The sequence below is a fragment of the Crassostrea angulata genome, chromosome 1, assembly GCF_025612915.1.
Source record: "Crassostrea angulata isolate pt1a10 chromosome 1, ASM2561291v2, whole genome shotgun sequence".
NCBI classification, from domain to species: domain Eukaryota; kingdom Metazoa; phylum Mollusca; class Bivalvia; order Ostreida; family Ostreidae; genus Magallana; species Magallana angulata.
Window position 1 is genome coordinate 19,447,971 of NC_069111.1, and position 22,649 is coordinate 19,470,619.

General features: G+C 34.3%; 3 protein-coding genes across 3 annotated transcripts; all 3 read left to right on the forward strand.

Annotated features, from left to right (window-relative positions):
* The first annotated feature begins 3,824 nt into the window (after window positions 1-3,824).
* LOC128170700 (uncharacterized) lies at window positions 3,825-5,932 on the forward strand. The gene is made up of 5 exons (XM_052836464.1): window positions 3,825-3,960; window positions 4,277-4,509; window positions 4,672-4,807; window positions 5,198-5,364; window positions 5,640-5,932. The coding sequence occupies exons 1-5, from the start codon at window positions 3,899-3,901 to the stop codon at window positions 5,879-5,881; spliced, it is 840 nt and encodes a 279-aa protein (XP_052692424.1). The 5' UTR covers window positions 3,825-3,898; the 3' UTR covers window positions 5,882-5,932.
* Window positions 5,933-8,384: 2,452 nt separating this feature from the next.
* LOC128178118 (uncharacterized) lies at window positions 8,385-10,583 on the forward strand. The gene is made up of 6 exons (XM_052845132.1): window positions 8,385-8,413; window positions 9,061-9,294; window positions 9,342-9,386; window positions 9,451-9,543; window positions 9,883-10,052; window positions 10,341-10,583. Exons 1-6 carry the CDS (start codon window positions 8,385-8,387, stop codon window positions 10,580-10,582), a joined length of 813 nt encoding a protein of 270 aa, XP_052701092.1. The 3' UTR covers window position 10,583.
* Window positions 10,584-16,254: 5,671 nt separating this feature from the next.
* On the forward strand, window positions 16,255-20,087 carry LOC128178123 (uncharacterized). Its single transcript, XM_052845146.1, has 6 exons — window positions 16,255-16,343; window positions 18,564-18,797; window positions 18,845-18,889; window positions 18,954-19,046; window positions 19,387-19,556; window positions 19,845-20,087. The coding sequence occupies exons 1-6, from the start codon at window positions 16,255-16,257 to the stop codon at window positions 20,084-20,086; spliced, it is 873 nt and encodes a 290-aa protein (XP_052701106.1). The 3' UTR covers window position 20,087.
* The last annotated feature ends 2,562 nt before the right edge of the window (window positions 20,088-22,649 follow it).

Consider the following 22,649-nt stretch of genomic DNA (forward strand, 5'->3'; position numbering starts at 1 on the left):
ATTGTTGTAACCTATTTAAAACATGAGAAAGCAACTGGTGAACAAACAGAAAATTATCATCACATATGTCATGCATTTATTGCAATAAAATTTTATAGTTAAAGTGTATTCATGAAGTGTTCAATTTAGCAGATATTGGGAATGAAAAAAAATTACGTCAAATTTTTAAAGCATTAAAATTAATATACGAAAATTGTAAATAAATAAAATAAATATTCAAGAAATCTGTCAGTAAATCATAGCTAATCAGCTCAGTTTTCTGACAGTTTTAAAATGTGTAGATTGATAATAAAATACCATTTAATTATCAAATTGTAATGAACACCAATTGACTGTAAAGTGACATAATCCTGTCTTTTAATCTAATAAAACTGAAAGACTTTGTAGGCGTTCTTTGAAAATCGTTCGTTTAAAACAGAAGTTTAATGTGTTTTCATGAGAGGTTTTACAAAGAAGGCTTGTTTTCCGATCAAAATATTTTATGTTACGCGTGCATTGATACCATACCAACTTTTTGTGATGTACATCACCTCAAAATACATAGAAGCCAGCCACATTATATACGACATTTTCTGCCTTTTATTGTTGCTTAAAGTAAGTCTATCATCAATATCAAATTACAACTGTTGAATGAAAGATGCTATAAAAACAACATGTTATATTAAGGACGTCGGTGGTCCTTTCTGATATTGTCCAAATAATGTACTTATATTCTTAATTCAGTTTTGTTTGCATATATTTATGGAATTATATTTATTACATTTTTAAATGAGCTATTTAAAAATTTAATTAAGCTTGTACTTTAAGCCAAATTTTTAATTCAATCTTAAAAATGTGTATGCCTGACATGTAAACAAAATGTTTCCCAGTCCTTTTTAGCTTATTTTTTTCACGTAAAATCAGATCTTTCAATTCTTGTACAATTTACTGTAGAATAAAATGAGATAAAATTTTAATGTTGAAAAATAAAAAAATATGAAGACGTCAGGTTTTATAGTATCAATATCATGAACAACAAAAAATCATTATCATACACCTAAAAATGATCGTTGATATTTTATATTGAATGGTATTTTTTAGCTTATTTACGAGGGTTATTAGAAAAATTCGCGTACAAAGTGATTTACGGCAAAATTACTTTCTACTTTGTAGGATGGCGTATGTTTTATTAAATTACTGTCAATTGAAAATAAGTGTGCAAGATATCATATGAATTTGAATTTTTAAAAAAAAATGATACAGCGATTTTTACTTTGCATGAATCAAATTTACGGAGCACCATTTCATATTTCCACGATGTCAAATGACATCAAACAACTGAACGTCAAACCTGTTACTCTTTTTCACAGTAAACACCTTTAACCTCCACAAACTTTTCAAGAAGATATTTAATCCATTCGTAAAATGCACGTTCATTCCATTATTTTTGTCATTTTTGGGAGTTGATTTTAATCAACTCTCCTATGCAGTTACTCTGGCAAACCGAAAGTGAAACAGTGTTTGGACCTAAGCACAAATCATCACCGCTGACTAGACGTAGATCTTGAAAACAATAGATAAATTCGGTGTACTGTATGCTGTACCATTGTTCTTCAAAAGAAAAGTATCTATAGATACCTTGAAAATAGTCAAATTTTATATAGTATGAATAATTCTATTGTTTTTGTAGTTGCATGTATTCCTACGCTAGAGTTCAATATAGTCTCGTTCAACCAGACGCTCGGCTGTCTCCGTAAATCTCCGACAAGCAGAGAGTCTCTCTTGGTAGTCGGAGATTAACGGAGACAGCCGAGCGTCTGGTTGAACGAGACTAGAGTTCAATATTGCTTGGATCCAGACGTGTAAATTTTTTAGAAACATTTCGATTACTCATACACAGTTTGACTATCTTTAAATATTACACAACATGATTCATATGGGGTTTTCTCGAAATCCTTGTCGGAAAAGTTCGAGAATTCAAATTATAAAAATTTGCATTACTTATCGTTGATTTTAAAATTGATAATTATCAATAAAATCAACTCCCGACAGTACTTCAGTACTTTGATTTATATACTGTCTTTTGTGACATATCCTAGATCATTTAGGTCAAAAAATCTCTGTTCACGCAGTTTCGACTTAAAGAGAAAACAGCGAATTCCATTGGAGCAATATCCAGACTGTAAAGTGGGGGGGGGGGGGCTGCAAGAGCTCAAAATATCAGTTCTTCAATCTTTAAACGTCTGTGATTCTAAGTGTAAATCTTTGGTCTAAAAAAGCAGCATCTAAGAACCTTTTGGACTCCATCGGAGATTTTCCTGTGTGCACACAAAATTAAATGAAGGCCCGATGCTCCAACGTCAACGATTTTTACTTATTTTCGAGCGTTGTTCGTCCAAATTCGGCGATATACCGATCAAACAAACATTCTTCAATATAATTGAAACATTTACAAAATGACTTTCATAAGTCATTGTCATGTCATAAAAAATATCGTATGTTTTTTTGTGCTTAAACGATACATTTTCCTAATAAGGTCAAATGCGTATAAAATAAAAAAATAAAAATCTGACATGCTCCGTGAAGCATATCTTATCAAAATAATTAAGCTGTATATTTTTATTGTGCATTTTAAAAATACAAATCTTTACAAATTTCTCAGAAAATACGTCAAGTTTAAATCTGAAAAGTTTTGATTATACCAGTTCCATGCGAGTAGTCCGCTCACAATCAAACTAGTCCGCGAACTTTTTAACAACCCTCGTATAATCTTTTCACTTTAAGATGAATTTTCTTTATTGTCAGATATAAAAATCATAAGAGGGTTGTACAACAAGATCGGCAATAATATAAAAACAACATTTACAATCACTTACTAATGCATGGAAAAAGTTAAAATTTAAAAATTTAAATTAAAATCAGAAACATATCTGTTCAATAATTTTTTGTTTACTTTTAGTTTTCCTTAAGCCATTGATATAACACATTTTAAAAACTTGTCAATTTATATTTTTCATTGAAATATCTTTTTATTAAGTTATTAAGTGGAACTAAATGAATGCAAATGATACGGACATTAAAACAACACCTTGTAATCAAATGAACATAAACGTCTTACAACGTTAGACCCTGGACAAAGTATTTCTTTAAATTTATTTTCAAAAATCATGTCACCACAAAGTAATCCATCATTCTTTACATGTACATGTAGGTATATTTTCACCAATTTTTCATACTTTCAAATTTTTTACAACATGTTACACTTCATTGTCTTCAAAGCAAACAAAATGGAGAAAAAAAATTAAAAAATTTATGTTAATTCAATATAAATTCATCACAGATTTAAATTTTGAATAAACAAGAGACACATTCTTCGTTAAGCCCTTTGTCATCGTACAAAGTTGCGTTGCAAATCTTTGGTACGAGAGCTACTAACGTCATCTCAATTATTATGAACAAATTTGCACGATGATAGTTAATGGTAATACATTTCGATTTGCCATCACTCTTAATGTATATCCATCCCTGTTCAGTATTATGCAATCGGTGTAAAGGTTATAATAGAGAATATGTACCAGGTGTTGTATTTCGGTTTTCTGTGCTCATAAGGTACAATTTAAACTTCGATTAACAACCCATTATATTATCTACACATACTAAATTACTAATTATGATTCAGTATTCAACATGTTCCATCTGGTTATAAACCAAACATGTATCAACACTGAACTTAACTTCCTCACATTGTATTCGTTTTAACAACTTTTTCATTATCATTAAAAAATTTACCGTGGATATTATGTTGTCCTACATTCTTATCGCATCTATAGATTGCAATTCACAGTTCAAAATGTGGTTCTCGATTTCTCGTTTCTATGTCTACTTTTACAAACAAATGTCAAGTTGATAAGAAACCGCCATGTTCTATACGACGTTGATTCTTTTTCCCTTTCTGTGTTTTACCAAGGCTGATTTTCAAAAGTGAGTGTATTTAATCATCAAACGCAGTATAATGTTAGAAGAGTTGAGTGTCGTCTGACCACACTCAATGTTTACGCGCTAAAAACATATAATTGTGATACATTTTAGAACACTTTAGTATTTTTTCAAAATATTATATCATACAACATTGATCCATTCAAACAATTTTTGTATTCTCTGAATTCAAAAATACATTGATAAACATAATATCTTTATCTCTTAGATTTCATTACTCAACGATAACTTACAATCCATGCAGACTAGGTTATGAAACTTCTAAATTTATGTGAATAAGCTTTGGAGATTTTTTTGCTAGAAACACGCCCATTAATACTTATGATGGTCTCATCACTCACCTTACCAATGGAGCCCGCGTCATGTATTTCTTCAACACGACAGCCTGTCAACCTATTTCCCAGACAAGAGTTTCCGACCTTCCAGTGTTCGGAGGAGAAATTAATTTTTTCTTAACCACAAAAACCTCTAATGATACACCTGGCCAACTGATTTTTAATCATGATGGTTATGAATTTGACAGTGCTAAAGAAGGTAATAATTCGATTTAATAATCCTTTTTTTAACCTGAAAAAGCAGATAAACAACAAAGAAATCATCATCATAACAGAAAAACTTACTATACAGATGTTCATTTCACTTCCCTTAATGTTTTGTTATATTGATTTGTTTTTTTGCACATTGTGGCAAATGTAGCATTAACCGAAGACATACAGTCTGTCTACATCATGAACAGCACCGCCTTTATTCTCTATGGAAGACCTGGGTTCTTTTTCAACAACACTAACGACATAAAAGGTGTAATTTGCGATTGGTCCTCTGGAAAAGGAAAGTAAGATAATGGTCTTCATAAAGCATTAAAGTTTCTTATCTAGGTATATTCTATATTAAATTAACAAAGTTTCTGAATTACTGGTACAAATAAACACATTATATTCGGAAAGAGAATGCAGTAAAGTAAAAAAGGACAAAAGTATAGAAAAGAAAATGTATATAGAAACACACAGTCATATAATTTGACATTTGATATTTGAAAATATCCAACATTTTGCCATGCACTAGATAAACCTAACTTTAAACTATCAAATGATGTTAACCTCTATCAAGAAAAATAGTTTATTTGTTTAATGTATATCAATAGTAGAAGTATTAATTTGTTTATTTGAAGTTTGGTTTCTTGCTTTAATGCTGAACATAAATATTAGTATATTCAAAACTGTAGCAAATTTTGGGCAAAAGAGCCAGTAACTCCACGTCAACTGAACTCTTACGAGCAAATTCGCACGATGCTGGTTAATGGTAATCCACTTCGATTTGCAATCACACTTGATGGATGTCAATGTGTCGATGGAAATTGTGGACATGGTTATATTGGAGGAAATATGGCGGGTATGATTATAATATTTTTTATTCTAAAATGTGATTTACTATTAGTCAAAACTATTATAAAGCACATCATATTTTTATTGTTTTCTTATGTTTGCGTGTAGAGTTCTTCCTATGAATATCGATGAAGAAAAACCGAAATGATAACAACTATCTTAGAGCACTTCTAGACTGTATAAAGTGTAATATTGGTAGTCTTAAATTATTCTTTAGAAATATTCAATTACTTCTATAAAAAACACTTCCCATGTACATGTTTACCAATTTTTACTTTACAGGTGTGAAAATATCAAAAGAGGGTACAATATCTTTTTCAAAGGCAATGACTCTGTATTTTCCTGTTCCAACATCCCCGATGTATTACCGTGAGCTTTTGGTTGGAAGCATTCAAAGTAACAATAAAGCAACATTAACGTTGTCTTATCTAAATGCGACAACTTGGGAGATCCAAAATGGAGTGAACATTGCATGTTCTATAGAGGCTGCCAAGGGCCATGCAAATTTCTTTACTATTGATTGATATATATATTATTTTATTATTAAAGTATGACATTTTATACTATAAATACAATGAATGATACTTCTTGGGTGTTTTTTTTTGGTGTGAATTATAATTTCGAATCCCCTTTCTCGTCGTATGCAGTGATTCCAGAGAGAGAGAGAGAGAGAGAGAGAGAGAGAGAGAGAGAGAGAGAGAGAGAGAGAGAGAGATCCTTGGATGGTAGTTAAGAATAAGTAATCCAAAATAAATCGAATTCTAGAGTTTATAATGACACGATTTAAGGTCAAAATTTTATCATTTATGAATAAAATGGTATACTTGTGTCTAGGTTTTCGTTTATTTGGCTTACAGGAGTTACTTTTCTTCGTACATACTTGTTGTGAGCAGCAGGTTAAACCGTTCTATATAGATATAAAATATTTACTTAATATTTTATCAAAATACTACAATCTAAGAGGGCAACAAGATCAGAAAGCAAACAAAGAACAAAAGTAAACAATAATCACATATTCCATGCATTATGACGTTAAATGTGTTTCCATAAACGAAAGATTAAAAGTGCAACAGTTATGATGTACAACTTTCTGTAACGACATATATTCTCAATTATTCTCTTATTAATGTAAATATGATTACAAATTTAAGCTTTTAATGTATATCAGAAAAAAGGAACCGACTGGATAAATTTCATAAAGTGATGGAGGCACTTAAATCAAACATAAAGTGTACAATGCAAATAAATGAGAGAAACATGCATGAAAATTGTCAGTTAATATAATCAGCACAGCTTTTTATCAAATTTGAGGTGTGTCAGCTGGGTGTAAAAATAAAAATCTAATAATCAAACTGCAATGAAAACCAATCAAATGCATTGTTACACCATCTTATTTTTAATATGTGAAAGCTGAAAGACTATGTAAGCCTAGGTTTTATTTGAATATTGGGCGTTTTAAACACTGATTTGATGTGTTTACAAGAGGGTCTATACCAAGGGAACTGTTCTCCGACCAAAGTTTGGTAATTGTGTTATATGAGTATTGAAACCATGTCACCATTTTATGATAAACATCGCCTCAAAATGATAAGAAGATAACCATGTTGTATATGTAACGGACCTGAGTGCTTGCTATGCACAAATATATATACGCAATCCTGCACGAGAATTACCCGTGGGTGTAATTCTCCCAAATTACGAATTTCTCGTAAATATAGCTTCTTTTAAATTAACACAAGAATTACCTGTGTTTTGGACCCGTATTAAGATATTACCGAGGGTAATTAAATATAAGACTTATTTAAAGTTTACGTAAATTTATTAAACGATGAAATAACAAGACGTATAATTATATAACTAATAAACAATAACAAGTACACCTACAATTAAATCACTGACAATCGGGAATTACCCAAATTGTACAGTGATACTAGCACAACCTTCGTGTGTACGTTAATTCAATAAAGGGGGGGGGGCGCACTAAACGAGAATGAACCGATTAGTGTACAAATAAATATTACTGAAATCGAGAAATAATCTAGAATTACCAGACTATATCTCACTTAAACTTTAACGCAAAACTTTGACAATTATATACCACAATAAATCTAAATTTACGTAAAAGCTATTCCTACTGTAACAATATTATCAAATATCGATAATTCGGTTATTTAGAATAATAAAATTCCAAAGAACTATTAACGTTTACTAATTATTTAAACGATAAGACTTCAGAGATTAACCCTTTGTCTAACCGTAAATAAAATGAACTATGTCGTCTGTATCGAAATTAATCCAATACAAACTCCCTAAATATTAATAAATATCGTGTAAACGAGATTAACCCGTAATACAACGATGAAATAATAAATAAATTACTCAAAATCCCCTAATTCAACCTAAAATAATCGAAGTAGTAAAAAAACACCCTCTAACCTCAATTGCTAAACCCCGAGTCCACCGGATAGAGTGATCTCCCCTATTTATAAACATACAAAGTCCCCCCGGTGACCCACGCGCTTCCCTAGGGATCACTGGCAGCCACCGGCAATCACCGGCAATAACATAGATTAATATATAAAATATAATTCAACGATTAAATTAGGTGATTAACACAATATATGACAAATAAAATTAAAGCAATTCATACAACCATACAATTTAACACAGAAATCGCAATAAAACCTAGTGTACAAAAAGTTGTAATTTACATCGGGCGGGAAATACTGAAATTCCAATACTGTAATGGCGGTATATTAAAACGAAAAGATACAGGCTTGGAAAAAAATCATGAAAACGTTTAAAGTGGAGCTTGCCAATGAAAATAAAAGACCTGGAAGATTGAAATACAATCAAATAATCACGTTCATCTGATGCAGTAAGTAATAATAGTGCAAATTAAGATATCTCGCTGAAAAATACAAACGGTAAATAGGGGGAACATGTCAAAAAGCATTACATTATAAAAATACAATTCTGCATTTGGTCACAAACGTCACATATAAGACATTCATTTTCTGTCTCCTGATGTTGCTTACCCTTGCTCATTCTCAAAAGTGAGTATATCACCTAAATCAAATAATAACTAAGATGCTTTGAAAACGCATCATGGAATATTTAGGACTTTGTTGTTTGTTTCTCAAAGAGTCCTAATAATTTATTATATTTTGAATTCAGTTTTGCATGCACATTTTCATTTACTGATTTTTATTTTAAATTAATAAGGTTTTTTAAAACTTGAACCAACTTGTGACTCAAACCAGGTTTTTAATTCCGTCTGTAAAATGTGTATGACTTCTTTATGTGAACTAGTCCTTCTAAACTTAACGTATTCTTGAGTAGGATTAGATTTTTCATCTCCCGTGTATTTTACGGTAAATGAAATTCAGTAAAATTCAATGTTTGATAATGATACAAATTTGAAGACTTAAAGGTAATTCAATTGATAATTCTTTAATAGAAAATCCATTATCGTTCGTATTTAAATAAAATAACCTCAAAATGATTGTTATATGTATTGAATTATGATTTTAATTTTATATTATTATGATCTGTTCTCACTAATATAAATTATGTCTATATCAGAGATAACAATCATAAGTAGATTGTATAACAAAATCGGCACCAATATTAAAAATAGCACTTACCATCATCAGTTACAAATGCCTGGTAAAAATTGAAATTTCAAAACTAAATTTGTCAGAAGCATACCAATCAATACATATGATGGTCGCATCACTGACCTCACCAATGGAGCCCGCGTCATGTATTTCTTCAACACGACAACCTGTCAACCTATTTCCCAAACACAAGACATCGATCGTCCAATAATCGGTGGGGAAGTTAACTTTTTCTTAGTCACTAAAACATCTAAACAAGCAGCCCGTCAACTGATTTTCAACCATGATAATTACGCGTTTAAAAATACCAAAAAAAGGTTTGGACTTTCTTTTACTTTTAAATTTTCTAAAGCCAGCCATATAGTACATCTCAGAAATTTGCTAATTTAAATTTTTTCAATAAAAATATGCTTCCAATGAGTAAAGGCATTTTAACATACCACTTTATCACCTTTGTTTTATTCCTATTTAAGTTTTCAAACTTTTTGTGGAAGGCCAGGATTTTTTGCTAATAATACCAACGATATAAAAGGTGGTACTTGCAACTGGACCTCTGGACACGAAAAGTAAAAAAAAATATTTTATATTTACAATTTTACTTTCCTTTTCATGAATAGAGAATAGAGGGTATGCTTGTTGATGATATCTTTTAAATGTTAGTGTTAAAGGAGTTTATTAGTTAGTTCTTTGACATCAATGATTATACTATTCAAAAGAAGCAAAGTGAAACAAAATGGATTCAAATGGTCAGAAAATAAAACACCAACTTAAAATCTAAATAATTTTCTAATCATGTTGGATGCTCGGGTAAGTATTTTTTTTAAAAACTTTATAACAAATTTAAAGTTTTAAATACAAGTGATTTCCTTTAGACTTTTTTCATTGAAAGTTGTTTTGCATTCTAGCAAATTTTGGGCTAGAGAGCCAGTAACCCCAGGTCAACTGAATTCTTACGAAAAAATTCGCACGATGGTGGTTAATGGTAGTCCACTTCGATTTGCCATCACACTTGATGGATGTCAATGTTCAGTACTAAGCAACTGTGGTAAAGGTTATATTGGAGGAGATGTAACAGGTACTGTATTTGAGATTTCTGTGCGTATAGGGTACAAATTAAACTTCGATTAACAACACACCCTGCTATTTAGTATTTGATATTACTGATTTTTTCGTACTTATCATGATTCATCATAAACTTTGTAACACCGTTCATGTACACTGAATAACCAAAATCCGGAGTGTACAATTTTGCCTATGTTTGGTGACTTTTGGGGAAATGAATGATAGAGCATATTGTAATAAGAAAAAAAGATAAACTTGCTGAAGTATTGAAAATTGTAATTCTTAAGTCATCTCTTTTCAGGTACAAAAATAACGACAGAAGGTACAATATATTTCTCGAAGTCCATGACATTGTATTTTCCGGTTCCAACATTCCCAAAGTATTACCGTGAGCTATTGGTTGGAGGCATTCGAAGCAACAATACAACAGCACTTACGTTATCATATTTAAACGCAACAACTTGGAAGACAGAAAATGATGTAAAAATAGCATGCTCAATAAAACCTTCCAGAGGAAATGCGGACTTCTTCTGTGTTGGTTGACTTATCGAAATAAATGTCCTTTTTAATTCGAAGAACAATCATGTCTTTTTAATCGATGTACATGAAATCAATAAACCAAGTTGTGATGAGTGGTTTTTTTTAATCTCATTGCACTTTTCAAAGACCACCTTTTAACTATTGTGACTTTTCTTTATTTCCAATAACTTTTTAAAACAACAACTAGTGTCAAACGGGGAACTCGTAGTTTGTTTGTGTGTTTTGTGATTATTATCTTCAAAAAACTGGTACGTCAGTTGTAATGCACGTCCCTTGAAAAAAAAATATTGTTTGCCAAATTCAGCAGCTGATGGTTAAAGAAGCTAATTAAGAAGCGTTAAATTGTCTATATTTAAACCTTTCAGTATAAAGTGGGTAATATACTGTCTGGGGATATCGAAACTAACCCTGGCCCTTCACTTACTGAACATCTTGATCACTACTCGGATTCCTCGAGTTTTACCTCCCATAGCTCAACATTTTCTGCAACTTCTTTTTCTTTTGTTCATTTAAATGTACAAAGTATAATCCCTAAGCTTGATTTGTTAGAAACTGAACTATTCAACCACAGCATTTTATGATTCACAGAAACTTGGCTTGCAGACAACCTAGTAAACTCTGAAATACATCGAACAAACTTTCAGCCCCCATTCTGTTACTGCAGAAACACAGGTACCCTAGGCGGTGGAGTAGCTGTATATGTCAAAGATCACATATTTGCCAAACGTAGAGCTGATCTTGAAATCCCTACGGTTGAATGCGTTTGGATTGAATTTGTAGTCCAAGTACAAAAATACCTTTACGGCACATTCTATCGTCCACCTAACTCGCCTGCCTCTTTGTGGGATGACATTGAATTGTCGCTTGATCTTGCCTACAACACTAATATAACAAACATCATAATTACAGGTGACTTCAACGCAAACCTATTTGTTTCCAATAGTAATTCGAACCGTTTACAAGACATTTTTCGCTTGTATGGTATGTCGCAGTGTTTAACTGAACCTACACACTTCACCGAACATTCTTCTTCCCTACTAGATATTATCGCTATCAGCAGTCCAAATATACTTGCCAAATCCTCTGTCGGAGAAAACTTCTTGGGCCAGTATTCTCGCTATCACTGTCCCATTTATGGTCTTCTTAGTAAACCGTTCTCTTCTTCAACATGCTTTTGCCGAGACATATGGCTATTCAACCACGGTAATTACCATGAATATCGTGAAAGATTAAATTCAATTGACTGGGATGAAATACTGCTGGAATTAGACATAGACGCTTGTATTGAGAAAATCAATCAAATTGTCATTCACGAGGCTAAAATGTGTATCCCATACATCATGGGCTTGTTTCAGTATCTCTGCTTGTAGCGATTTAGGGGCTAGAATCTGGAAGTATACTAGTTGACTGGATTCGTTGTCATATGCCTGTTTGATTAATACTCCATTGGAAATTTTTAACTGCTGGAAAATGTGCCAGTAATGCCTGATTGCTGGTGACATAATCCCTATAGCCTGAATGTCAGGTCTCTGTCCATTCTCCACCCACTCATAAACTGTCATCAGCACTGGATCCTTCAGCTGTTCTCTTTTCACATTCTCATTGGTGTATATAGGTTTCCATTCAGTCCCATCAATGTTTGATTCCTCTGATTTATCGCTGGCTCTGGTTCGCACTGCTCTCGCAGGCAACTGAGTTTCCTTATTCCCCATCATTCCTGTCATTCTTTGTAAACATTTTTTACAGGGTCCGCACTTTAGGTTTACAAGATTGTCTACTTCTTCGCATTGACAGTTTGAAGGGTTTGAACATCTGCTTAAGGCATCAGAATTTCCATGCCTCTGACCAGGCCTGTGCTGTATTGCAAAGCTGTAAGCAGATAATATCTCTAGCCATCTTGCTGTTCGATCTTTTGGCTCTTTTAATTTAAATAGCCAAACCAGTGCTTGATGGTCTGTACCCACTAAAAATTTCCGCCCAACAAATACTGTTTGTAATATTCAATGAAGTGACGAACTGCTAATAATTCCTTGTCTGTTATACAATAGTTTCTCTCCGACTTGGTCAGCGTGCGGCTTCCATAACTTATGACTCTCTCTTTCCATCTTGCACTTGACTAAGCACTGCTCCGATGGCCTCTCCACTCGCGTCTGTATCTAGAATAAATTCTTCATCATCTCTCGGGTATGCCATAATCTCTGGACCAGCCAAAATCTGTTTTAAAGTTTGAAAGGAGTTTTCACATTGCGAGTCCCATACATAATCTGATTCCTTCTTGGTGAGTTTTACTAACGGGCTTGCTATCGATGAGAAGTCTTTAATAAAGCGTCTGTAGTAGCTAGCCATCCCCAGGAACTGCCTGACTCCAGTTACGCTCTCTGGACATGGCCATTGGAGAATTTTAGCGACATTGTCCGCACTTGGCAGAACCCCATCTTTTAATACTACATGACCTAGGAAATTCAAACTCTCTTGTAGTAAATGACACTTCCCAGGCTTCAGCTTCAATCCTGATTCCTTTATCTTTCCGAGGACTTCATCAACTCTCTGAAGATGTTGCTCAAGTGTGTTCCCATATACAACAATGTCATCCAGGTATATGATGCATGTTCTCCAATTGAGCCCTTGCAAGACCAATTCCATTAAACGCTGAAATGTTGCACTAGCAGTGCTAAGTCCCATCGGCATGGTCTTAAATTCGTATAAGCCATATTTAGTTATGAAGGCTTTTTGAGTATGTCTTCTTTTCTCACTGGAACTTGGTGATACCCTGAGGTGATGTCAAATGTAGAAAAGAAAAGAGAACCTCTCACTTCATTGAGACAGTCTTGGACTCTAGGTAGTGGGAATGCATCTGCAGTTGTTACTGCGTTTAGTCTTCGGTAATCTATGCAAGGCCTCAATTTGCCATTCTTCTTTTTAACAAGAACTATTGGACTGGCCCAAGGTGATGTAGATTTTTGTATTATCCCCTGTTTTTGCATGATATCAATCACCTTCTTTTCTTCACCTTCAAAAGCTAGAGGAACTTTCCGTGGGGGCTGCCTTAGTGGTCTGCTGTCTCCTGTATTTATTGAGTGTTCCACCAGACTGGTTCTTCCCAAGTCCTCGTCATTCTTAGAGAAAACGTCTGAATGGCGTAAAAGCGTCTCCGCCACAGCAACCTTGACCTCATCCCCCTTGTCTTCTATCGCTTTCATGTATAAGTCTCCTAAATGGTCAGGGACCATCTGTAACGCTCGATTAGCACTCTTTCCTTTTAGATTTTCTGAACTCGTATTGGTTCTTATAGGATCTTCAGCTCCAGTTCCTAACTTGATTTTTCTTAAACTTTGTAAGTCCTGTTTTCCTACAGTTTCTTCCAATATAAAATCTTGAAATTCCGCCTCACCGCATAGTTCTGCCTGACCTACTTCTTCATCTTGTTTCAGACACACATCATTGTCTGATGGATTTAACACCCTTAATGGTACTGCCACTTTATTTTTATTATCTACCAATGTTGATGCAACAGCCACTGCATTTTTCATCTCATAAGTAGAATTTGGCTCTATAAGGTATATCTGCTGTTCGAGGTCAAGTTCTCCCTCTGGTCTAGTGATCATCACCTGTATTATTCTTTCACTCCTGGCGGGAACGAAGTATTCATCCATTAATAAAACTTTTCTGATATGAGTTTTCTGCCTCACTTTTGAACACGGTATTTCAAAACCATTCATCAAGATTCTGCTTTCATTCAAATCGATTACGGCAGGTCCAAATTGACTGTCTAGTAGTATGTCTAACCCCAGTAGACACTCGTCCTCTATATTCGCAACAATTACCTCCCTTTGGAGTGCAAAGTTTCCCAACTGAATCTGAAACATGGCCTTTCCCATGACCTTCAGTGCGGCCATTTACTGCAACAAGGCTCATGGTTTCTGTTAACTCTGGTCTTTTATCTCTGGGGAGTCTCAAATAAAATCTATCAGATGAAATAGTCCTCGCTGCCCCGGTGTCTGCTGTGAACTCTACCTTTATCCCCTGAACCGTTCCCAGAACGTAGATTCCATCGGCCTTAAGGAGCTGTCTCTTGACATGTACTCCCGGAGTACAAGTCCTTAGTTCCTCTCCACTAGGAGCGTTCCTGACGTAAGGCTGGAATTTCCCTTGATTTTCATCTTTCTCCCCTGACTCATCTAAATTTCCTCTTGCCAAAGATTCAGTTAAATTCCCACAGTCATTTTGGCCTTCATACTTCTGATGGGTCGTCTCTTGGCCTATAGAGTTGACCCTTTCCCGTTTAAATGGTTCTCCTTCATTTGCCCACAATTTTCGGCTGTCACATTGGTCCATTTTTGTTGGTAGTTGGAATGAAATTCTGGTGCATCTGGTGACATGGTGCTAGGAGCCAAGTTCTGACTCGTCGCTGGTTGCTTCTCTTCACTTGCTTGAGGTGACTTGTTGGCTTGCCTTGGTGGAAATTTCCTATAATTGGGTCTTTGTCTTTTATTCTTGTTTGGACATTCTCTGGCAAAGTGTCCAGGCAAATTACAAAGGAAACAGTTTCCCCTCTCTGTATTTCTGGGTTTAGGATTTTCCTTTCCAGATGTGGAGTTGTCTCCCTTTTCATAAGTCCTTGCTTGCCTAATAGGACGTTTTTCATCATTTGGAACAGAGTTGGAGGTGACAGACATATACGCTGCTACTTGCTGTACTGCCTCTTCAATTGATGATGGCTCTCTGTGCAACTCAATATACTGTCTGGCCTTGGAATCCCAAAGACCCTGAAGAAATTTTGAGATCAGGTCCTCTTGACGAGTGCTAGCGTCTCTGTTAGGGTGGGCCCAATCATACAGACGTTTGATGTCTGCGGCATATTCCTCAAGACTTTCATTTCTTCCTTGTCTTTTGTTGTTGAATTGGGTTTTATAAACCCTTTTGTTTTCTAGGGTTCCAAATCTGGACTCGATCTCTGCCACTAGATTCTCATAGCTGGTCATGGTTTCCTCCTTGAGTTGACCAATGACATAGTCAGCTGCATTACCCTGGATTCTTGGCAATAATTGTTGAAGCTTTTCTCTAGAAGTCCAGTTTGCTAATTTGGCCACCGATTCAAAACGATTCAACCAAACTTCCATTTCTCCGAGCCTGTGTATGGAGGAAGTTTACAGTCAAGTTTGTTGTTGTCCGACTTCTTTGACTTGAACAAATCCTCAGTGGTTATAGAGTTGGTCGATTGCTCTATTTCAGATTCGTCTGTATTTTCACTCGATTCCTCATGACAGCTTTTTGTAGGGTCCAGTTTGTTGTTATTTGAGTTAAGTTTGCTCAGTTTACTTTTCTTGGACTGCTTCTGGTTATTCACATGTCTGAGAGTCTCTGTAGTGGCTTCCATCATGCCCTGCATGGCTTTCATTGTCTGGGCCATCTGCTCCATCATCAGCTTCATGGAATCTGTAACAGCATTATTCTGTTGCTGTGACGGAGTGAGGGGTTCTGACAGCTCTGCATATCAGGTGTTTGTAGGAGTTATCCCTCTTTGCTGTCGTATAGTCCTGGTGGATCTCCTTACTTTGGGTGTAGGAGTTGATATTTTTGGCTCATTATTTGGTACATCCTCATCTCCTGTTATTTCATGGTCATCAGAGCTGCTGTGGTTTCTCTGGAGTGACCTACTTAATTGAGACGGCGACATGTCTATGAGGAGTTCCTCTTCAGTAAATGCCTCCTCTGATTGTCCAGGATTTACGGACGACTTCATGCTGGTCTTGGATCTGGTATTGTACTTGTGCATGGTACTGGTAGTAAGGTACAGTATTTCTCAGCACTGGTTCTGGGTTACTTATCACTGGATCCGCCGATGTATTTCCGACAGATCCCACCGCTGCCACCAAATGTAACGGACCTGAGTGCTTGCTATGCACAAATATATATACGCAATCCTGCACGAGAAATATCCGTGGGTGTAATTCTCCCAAATTACGAATTTCTCGTAAATATAGCTTCTTTTAAATTAACACAAGAATTACCTGTGTTTTGGACCCGTATTAAGATATTACCGAGGGTAATTAAATATAAGACTTATTTAAAGTTTACGTAAATTTATTAAACGATGAAATAACAAGACGTATAATTATATAACTAATCAACAATAACAAGTACACCTACAATTAAATCACTGACAATCGGGAATTATCCAAATTGTACAGTGATACTAGCACAACCTTCGTGTGTACGTTAATTCAATAAGGTAGGGGGTGGGGGGGGGGGGGGGGCGTACTAAACGAGAACGACCCGATTAGTGTACAAATAAATATTACTGAAATCGAGAAATAATCTAGTATTACCAGACTATATCTCACTTAAATTTTAACGCAAAACTTTGACAATTACATACCACAATAAATCTAAATTTACGTAAAAGCTATTCCTTCTGTAACAATATTATCAAATATCGATAATTCGGTTATTTAGAATAATAAAATTCCAAAGAACTATTAACGTTTACTAATTATTTAAACGATAAGACTTCAGAGATTAACCCTTTGTCTAACCGTAAATAAAATGAACTATGTCGTCTGTATCGAAATTAATCCAATACAAACTCCCTAAATATTAATAAATATCGTGTAAACGAGATTAACCCGTAATACAACGATGAAATAATAAATAAATTACTCAAAATCCCCTAATTCTACCTAAAATAATCGAAGTAGTAAAAAAACACCCTCTAACCTCAATTGCTAAACCCCGAGTTCACCGGATAGAGTGATCTCCCCTATTTATAAACATACAAAGTCCCCCCGGTGACCCACGCGCTTCCCTAGGGATCACCGGCAGCCACCGGCAATCACCGGCAATAACATAGATTAATATATAAAATATAATTCAACAATTAAATTAGGTGATTAACACAATATATGACAAATAAAATTAAAGCAATTCATACAACCATACAATTTAACACAGAAATCGCAATAAAACCTAGTGTACAAAAAGTTGTAATTTACATCGGGCGTGAAATACTGAAATTCCAATACTGTAATGGCGGTATATTAAAACGAAAAGATAAAGGCTTGGAAAAAAATCATGAAAACGTTTAAAGTGGAGCTTGCCAATGAAAATAAAAGACCTGGAAGATTGAAATACAATCAAATAATCACGTTCATCTGATGCAGTAAGTAATAATAGTGCAAATTAAGATATCTCGCTGAAAAATACAAACGGTAAATAGGGGGAACATGTCAAAAAGCATTACATTATAAAAATACAATTCTGCATTTGGTCACAAACGTCACATATAAGACATTCATTTTCTGTCTCCTGATGTTGCTTACCCTTGCTCATTCTCAAAAGTGAGTATATCACCTAAATCAAATAATAACTAAGATGCTTTGAAAACGCATCATGGAATATTTAGGACTTTGTTGTTTGTTTCTCAAAGAGTCCTAATAATTTATTATATTTTGAATTCAGTTTTGCATGCACATTTTCATTTACTGATTTTTATTTTAAATTAATAAGTTTTTTTAAAACTTGAACCAACTTGTGACTCAAACCAGGTTTTTAATTCCGTCTGTAAAATGTGTATGACTTCTTTATGTGAACTAGTCCTTCTAAACTTAACGTATTCTTGAGTAGGATTAGATTTTTCATCTCCCGTGTATTTTACGGTAAATGAATTTCAGTAAAATTCAATGTTTGATAATGATACAAATTTGAAGACTTAAAGGTAATTCAATTGACAATTCTTTAATAGAAAATCCATTATCGTTCGTATTTAAATAAAATAACCTCAAAATGATTGTTATATGTATTGAATTATGATTTTAATTTTACATTATTATGATCTGTTCTCACTAATATAAATTATGTCTATATCAGAGATAACAATCATAAGTAGATTGTATAACAAAATCGGCACCAATATTAAAAATAGCATTTACCATAATCAGTTACAAATGCCTGGTAAAAATTGAAATTTCAAAACTAAATTTGTCAGAAGCATACCAATCAATACATATGATGGTCGCATCACTGACCTCACCAATGGAGCCCGCATCATGTATTTCTTCAACACGACAACCTGTCAACCTATTTCCCAAACACAAGACATCGATCGTCCAATAATCGGTGGGGGAGTTAACTTTTTCTTAGTCACTAAAACATCTAAACAAGCAGCCAGTCAACTGATTTTCAATCATGATAATTACGCATTTAAAAATACCAAAAAAAGGTTTGGACTTTCTTTTACTTTTAAATTTTCTAAAGCCAGCCATATAGTACATCTCAGAAATTTGCTAATTTAAATTTTTTCAATAAAAATATGCTTCCAGTGAGTAAAAGCATTTTAACATGCCACTTTATCACCTTTTTTTTATTCCTATTTAAGTTTTCAAACTTTTTGTGGAAGGCCAGGATTTTTTGCTAATAATACCAACGATATAAAAGGTGGTACTTGCAACTGGACCTCTGGACACGAAAAGTAAAAAAAAAAGATTTTATATTTACAATTTTACTTTCCTTTTCATGAATAGAGAATAGAGGGTATGCTTGTTGATGATATCTTTTAAATGTTAGTGTTAAAGGAGTTTATTAGTTAGTTCTTTGACATCAATGATTATACTATTCAAAAGAAGCAAAGTGAAACAAAATGGATTCAAATGGTCAGAAAATAAAACACCAACTTAAAATCTAAATAATTTTCTAATCATGTTGGATGCTCGGGTAAGTATTTTTTTTAAAAACTTTATAACAAATTTAAAGTTTTAAATACAAGTGATTTCCTTTAGACTTTTTTCATTGAAAGTTGTTTTGCATTCTAGCAAATTTTGGGCTAGAGAGCCAGTAACCCCAGGTCAACTGAATTCTTACGAAAAAATTCGCACGATGGTGGTTAATGGTAGTCCACTTCGATTTGCCATCACACTTGATGGATGTCAATGTTCAGTACTAAGCAACTGTGGTAAAGGTTATATTGGAGGAGATGTAACAGGTACTGTATTTGAGATTTCTGTGCGTATAGGGTACAAATTAAACTTCGATTAACAACACACCCTGCTATTTAGTATTTGATATTACTGATTTTTTCGTACTTATCATGATTCATCATAAACTTTGTAACACCGTTCATGTACACTGAATAACCAAAATCCGGAGTGTACAATTTTGCCTATGTTTGGTGACTTTTGGGGAAATGAATGATAGAGCATATTGTAATAAGAAAAAAAGATAAACTTGCTGAAGTATTGAAAATTGTAATTCTTAAGTCAACTCTTTTCAGGTACAAAAATAACGACAGAAGGTACAATATATTTCTCGAAGTCCATGACATTGTATTTTCCGGTTCCAACATCCCCAAAGTATTACCGTGAGCTATTGGTTGGAGGCATTCGAAGCAACAATACAACAGCACTTACGTTATCATATTTAAACGCAACAACTTGGAAGACAGAAAATGATGTAAAAATAGCATGCTCAATAAAACCTTCCAGAGGAAATGCGGACTTCTTCTGTGTTGGTTGACTTATCGAAATAAATGTCCTTCTTAACTCGAAGAACAAGCATGTCTTTTTAATCGATGTACATGAAATCAATAAACCAAATTGTGATGAGTGGTTTTTTTAATCTCATTGCACTTTTCAAAGACCACCTTTTAACTATTGTGACTTTTCTTTATTTCCAATAACTTTTTAAAACAACAACTAGTGTCAAACGGGGAACTCGTAGTTTGTTTGTTTGTGTGTTTTGTGATTATTATCTTCAAAAAACTGGTACGTCAGTTGTAATGCACGTCCCTTGAAAAAAAAATATTGTTTGCCAAATTCAGCAGCTGATGGTTAAAGAAGCTAATTAAGAAGCGTTAAATTGTCTATATTTAAACCTTTCAGTATAAAGTGGGTAATATACTGTCTGGGGATATCGAAACTAACCCTGGCCCTTTACTTACTGAACATCTTGATCACTACTCGGATTCCTCGAGTTTTACCTCCCATAGCTCAACATTTTCTGCAACTTCTTTTTCTTTTGTTCATTTAAATGTACAAAGTATAATCCCTAAGCTTGATTTGTTAGAAACTGAACTATTCAACCACAGCATTTTATCATTCACAGAAACTTGGCTTGCAGACAACCTAGTAAACTCTGAAATACATCTAACAAACTTTCAGCCCCCATTCTGTTACTTCAGAAACACAGGTACCCTAGGCGGTGGAGTAGCTGTATATGTCAAAGATCACATATTTGCCAAACGTAGAGCTGATCTTGAAATCCCTACGGTTGAATGCGTTTGGATTGAATTTGTAGTCCAAGTACAAAAATACCTTTACGGCACATTCTATCGTCCATCTAACTCGCCTGCCTCTTTGTGGGATGACATTGAATTGTCGCTTGATCTTGCCTACAACACTAATATAACAAACATCATAATTACAGGTGACTTCAACGCAAACCTATTTGTTTCAAATAGTAATTCGAACCGTTTACAAGACATATTTCGCTTGTATGGTATGTCGCAGTGTTTAACTGAACCTACACACTTCACCGAACATTCTTCTTCCCTACTAGATATTATCGCTATTAGCAGTCCAAATATACTTGCCAAATCCTCTGTCGGAGAAAACTTCTTGGGCCAATATTCTCGCTATCACTGTCCCATTTATGGTCTTCTTAGTAAACCGCTCTCTTCTTCAACATGCTTTCGGCGAGACATATGGCTATTCAACCACGGTAATTACCATGAATATCGTGAAAGATTAAATTCAATTGACTGGGATGAAATACTGCTGGAATTAGACATAGACGCTTGTATTGAGAAAATCAATCAAATTGTCATTCACGAGGCTAAAATGTGTACCCCATACAAGACGGTAGTCATAAGACGTCATGACCCCCCTTGGTTCTCAAACTCTCTTAGAAAATTAATTCGGAAACGGAAACGCCAACATTCTAAAGCGAAATGTACCAACGATCAACACGATTGGGCCAGATTCAGAGTTATAAGAAACCATACCGTTAATGTCATATGCATTGCAAAGAACGATTATTTTAAAAAATTATCAACCGATATCAATAATTGTAAGGGTTCGCAAAATGGTGGAAGTTAATTGGAAGATTAACTAAATCACAGTCTAAAACTGGAATACCTCCCATCATCGACAATGAGCAAGTATATGAAAATGATACGGACAAAGCTAATCTATTCAATTCTTTCTTTTGTAAACAGTCTAACGTAGATGATTCGTTAGCTGTGTTGCCTCCCTTACATAACAATTTTACACCTATTGAATTCCTCTCTTCTCTTGTCATAACTGATGAAGACGTAAAGAAAATGCTGATCCATCTTGACACAAGTAAAGCTTGCGGTCCTGATCTCATGAATCCAAGGCTCCTCAAAGAAGCTGCGTCTATTCTGTGCTATCCTTTAACTAAGCTTTTCAATAAATCTCTCAGTACTTCTTATTTTCCAGCCCCTTGGAAAATGGCCCACGTCATTCCTATTCATAAAAAAGGAAATACCAACGACTTAACCAACTATCGTCCAATCTCCCTTCTCTCTATTACTGGCAAAATTTTAGAACGATGTGTCTACAATCTGATTTACGAATATTTTCAGAAATTCAATATCATTTGTGAAAATCAATCAGGCTTCAGACCTGGTGATTCCACAGTAAATTAATTAATAGATATCACCAATGACATAGGCAAAGCTCTTGACTCCGGAAAAGAAATCAGAGTTGTATTTTGTGAAATTAGCAAAGCTTTTGACAGAGTGTGGCACAGGGGCCTACTGTACAAACTTGCAAACGCAGGGATATCTGGTTCATTATTAAAGTGGTTTGAAAGTTATTTGAACAACAGAAAACAACGAGTAGTTCTCAATTCGGAAAAGTCAGACTGGGGTTATATAAACTCCGGTGTGCCACAAGGATCTATATTAGGGCCTTTACTCTTTCTAGTTTATATTAACGATATTTTTTCCGATATCAAATCATCTATTAGACTGTTTGCCGATGACACAACGCTATACGTTATTGTTGATGACCCTAGGTCAGCTGGACATGTTCTTAACAGTGACTTAGAAAAAATC